This window comes from Salminus brasiliensis, chromosome 6 (genome assembly GCF_030463535.1).
Source record: "Salminus brasiliensis chromosome 6, fSalBra1.hap2, whole genome shotgun sequence".
Lineage (NCBI taxonomy): Eukaryota > Metazoa > Chordata > Actinopteri > Characiformes > Bryconidae > Salminus > Salminus brasiliensis.
Genome location: NC_132883.1, coordinates 37696947 through 37700405, shown reverse-complemented (window position 1 = coordinate 37700405; position 3459 = coordinate 37696947). Strand labels below are relative to the sequence as shown.

Sequence of the window (3459 nt, the reverse complement as noted above, 5' to 3'; positions counted from 1 at the left end):
AGATGGATGTCACTGTTGCTCAGTAAGGTCATTTCAGAGGAATAAGTTCCTCCGAGTAGCATTTTTCCAACTGAAGCTGCTTCATGTTGCAACTGTTTGTTTTATGTTTATAGAAAGTGATAAATGTTCTTATAAAAAGCAGCAGACTTTTCAAGCTGAAGACGCTGTGCACAGTTCATGCAGGCAACAGCCCAAGCATTCAAAACATTCAAAACATCCTGTGCTATCGTACTCATATTGATCAGTCGTTGTGTAACAAAATAAGTGCTCGGATTCCAGTCCTGACAACAGCAACATCTAAACAAACCATGTACTTTTTCAGCTTTGTGTTGTTCTTTTAAAAGGCAGCTGGTGTGTATCAGACTGTGTATCGTTGGGGCAGTTTCTTTGCGTACTTCTGCAGGTTTGCATCTGAAATGCCTTGTGAGTTCAAGATTCCATCAGTGAACACAGGCTCACAAGCTCACAAGGTTTACACCTCTATGTTTTACAGCACTCTTAGTACAGTTTGATGTTTTACTATGAAACAACCCCCCCCCCGCCCTTCTGCCCGCCTCCCGACTCCCTCCCTCTCTCTCTCTCTCTCTACCATCCTTATCCTTAATATTTAATGTTAATATTTTATTTATTCAATATATTTTATATTAATATGCAACTTATGATTAATGTTATTTATTTAATATCCTTCGATGGTCTAATGTGCTTGGTCATTTTTTCTGGTGACAACATTGCTCTGATGGTAGTCCTCACTATACAGATCAGCTGTGTGAAAAAGTAGTTGCCCCCTTCGTTTGAACAACCTGTTGCATAAGTCTTCAATAGGAGTGAGTCACATTCAGCAGGACTGGCTGCATTCATGCTTGGTTGTGTTCAATAAGCCGAATCTAACCTTCCGCTCAGTTCAGTTTGGTTAACTGGTAGCTTGAATAACTGAGGGGGAAATGACTTGCTTACAGAAGTGATTTGCATTTTGGATAATTTAGCTCTTTAAATAAATGAATTAATACATTTTAAAACATCAGTTTCTAATATTGCATTTCCTTAAGAGACTTCAAAAAGCATTTATTGTGTCAAATATTCAATAAGGAACTTCAGGAAGGTGACAAACAGACAAAGCCAGCAGGATCAGACTGGTTTGATATGAGCACCCCCTCCCTCCCTCCCCTCCTCCATCCTAAACTCATGTGGGGGTGGATTACCTGTCTAACGCCCCCCACCCTTTCTCCTCCGCCCACTGCCAGGATACACTCGCCCCTCAGCTCGCATGACTTTTGCTGAGGGGGTGTGTATAATAGGGGGAGGGGGGATCTGCTTGTTCCAACCCCCGTCGTTTGTTCAGGCAGGAGCTGTGACGAGAGCTCGGCGCATATAAGAGCGCACCAGGTGGGACAGCTGAAGGGCGAGGGAACGAGCCAACACCACCGGGCCATTCCACCCAGCCAGCCAGCCTGCCAAGCACTCACACACACTCACACTCACTCACTCCTTCACTCATAAACACACACACACACACTCTTAACCCACCCACCATGTTCTCCAGCGTCTCCGTTCTCTGCTTGTGCTCGCTGCTGCTGCTCAACCTGGCCGGTGCCAAACCGCTCTCCGGTCTCCAGGTGAGTCCAATTTTACGCACGGCAAAAACAGCCACTTTCCTTTGAACTGAGCTCATGAAAACGTGCACGCGGAAAGTGAATGTTGCTGGTAAACTGCACATGAACACTTACTTAGTTTTTTTTTGCTTTTTCTACTTCGTTTGTGGCCAATTTACCTTTTCTGGTGGCGTGGAAACGCTTTTACGCACTTGGATCAAGTCTGTTGCTTGGCTCCAGCCCGGCTCAAACTTTTGTGCGCTTCATCCAAGAGTCTTTTTATATTAGATCTGGAAATGTACTTAGAAATGTACTTCCTGTTAATGTTTTTTAGCAAAGGGTTGAAGGCCTAAACCTTTTATCTTCTCTCTTTTATTGTTATTGTTATTGTTGTCTTCTGTATCTGTTCTATAGGAACAAATCTGTATATTTTTTGCAGCTGTTATACGTTGCTTATCAAGTTAATATATTTTTTTAATTAAATTTTAAAAACAGTCATGAAAACGCTGAACGTGCATTTGTAAAAAAGGAAAAAATACAGTAGCCTTACTGTAGCTTTTATTTGTACCCCCAAATAGTGCCTAAACTCTGTCTTGTTCATCATTAGTTCTTTATGGATCTACACAACAGCATACCAGCATGCGTGCCTTAATGCACCCCCCATTTTCCCTCTCGATCCTCAGACCCTCAAAGAGCTTCTGGAGGAGGAGCAGGAGGGCAATCTGCCTTACTTGGGCACAGCAGAAGACACGGCAATGGAGCACAGAGGCTCGAGCCCCGAGGAGCCCGGCAATGAGAGCGCACTGGAGCGCGTGCTGGGAGACCTGCTGGCCGTGTCCAAGCGCTCGTGGAGCCGCTTCAAGAAGGGTGGACTGCGCAGCTGCTTCGGGGTCAGGCTGGAGCGCATCGGCTCGTTCAGCGGACTGGGCTGCTGAGCACCAGGTAACTGAACACTAAGCAACTCACCTGAGCTGAGAAATAAAGAGGGAGGAGGGAGGGGGGGGGTAATCCTGACTTCATTTATACATATTATTCTATGTCCTGTTTTAATATAATATACTCACTAAATATTCATTAGTAATTGTGTTGTTTTTTTCCTGCAGGCACCATTGCTACTGGACTAGAGGGCACTGAGACCCTCCTTACTTGAAATTCTTCGGGCAGGGCATATCTTTTTTTTTTTGTAATATTTTTAATTTTTTAACTATTATAACTATTATGAAGTTTACAGTGGATGTGTATTCAGAGCTCACTGAAGGAAATCCTGCTTTGGATTGGCTTGCTTCTAAAGGTGTACATCACTTCAGCACACATGCATAAAAATGTCTTAAAAATGGTGCAAAGTACAAAAGTAAACTAAAAGCTTCAGCTGTAAAGTTTGTTGGTGTGATGTTTGTTAATGAGCACGTTTGAAGCAGGTCAATTAAATGCACTATTTGTCCAGTGTACGTTCTGTTGTCTGAGTATTATTTGTTTTCAGTGGCAACTGTGTAGAATTGTAAATAGCTTTTTTTTTTTTGTAATCCTGTCGTCTATCTGCTGCTTTTTACCGTTTCTTCAATGTATCTATTTATTTCTTGTCCAAATCTGTTCATGTCATAGAGTGTATATGTGGAAGCGAAATAAATATTTTGCATAATAACTGTGATGAGCTGGTATTTTTGCTGGGACTGAAAGCGTGCTTTTGGTGATTTGGAACACTTATAGAGATGTTCTTACAGTAAATGCTCAGAGCTTTTCTGCTTTTTGACCAGTAGAGCTCTCAGGTCAAGGTCTCTCTGATATGCTGTCCACCAGTTCCATGATAGTATAGAGATTCCTGGCATAATATGTACTTTGTAGGCAGCTTTTGATTAAAGAGGAGCACATA

At 42.6% G+C, this 3459-nt stretch overlaps 1 protein-coding gene across 1 annotated transcript; it reads left to right on the top strand.

Annotated features, from left to right (window-relative positions):
• The first annotated feature begins 1362 nt into the window (after positions 1-1362).
• On the top strand, positions 1363-3231 carry nppal (natriuretic peptide A-like). Its single transcript, XM_072681053.1, has 3 exons — positions 1363-1613; positions 2273-2531; positions 2693-3231. Exons 1-2 carry the CDS (start codon positions 1530-1532, stop codon positions 2522-2524), a joined length of 336 nt encoding a protein of 111 aa, XP_072537154.1. The 5' UTR covers positions 1363-1529; the 3' UTR covers positions 2525-2531; positions 2693-3231.
• The last annotated feature ends 228 nt before the right edge of the window (positions 3232-3459 follow it).

Bases quoted from the DNA above. Each gene is read 5' to 3' on its own strand.
- nppal (XM_072681053.1), top strand. From the start codon at position 1,530: ATGTTCTCCAGCGTCTCCGTTCTCTGCTTGTGCTCGCTGCTGCTGCTC. The intron at 1,614-2,272 runs GTGAGTCCAATT...CTCGATCCTCAG, and splicing joins AACCGCTCTCCGGTCTCCAG to ACCCTCAAAGAGCTTCTGGA.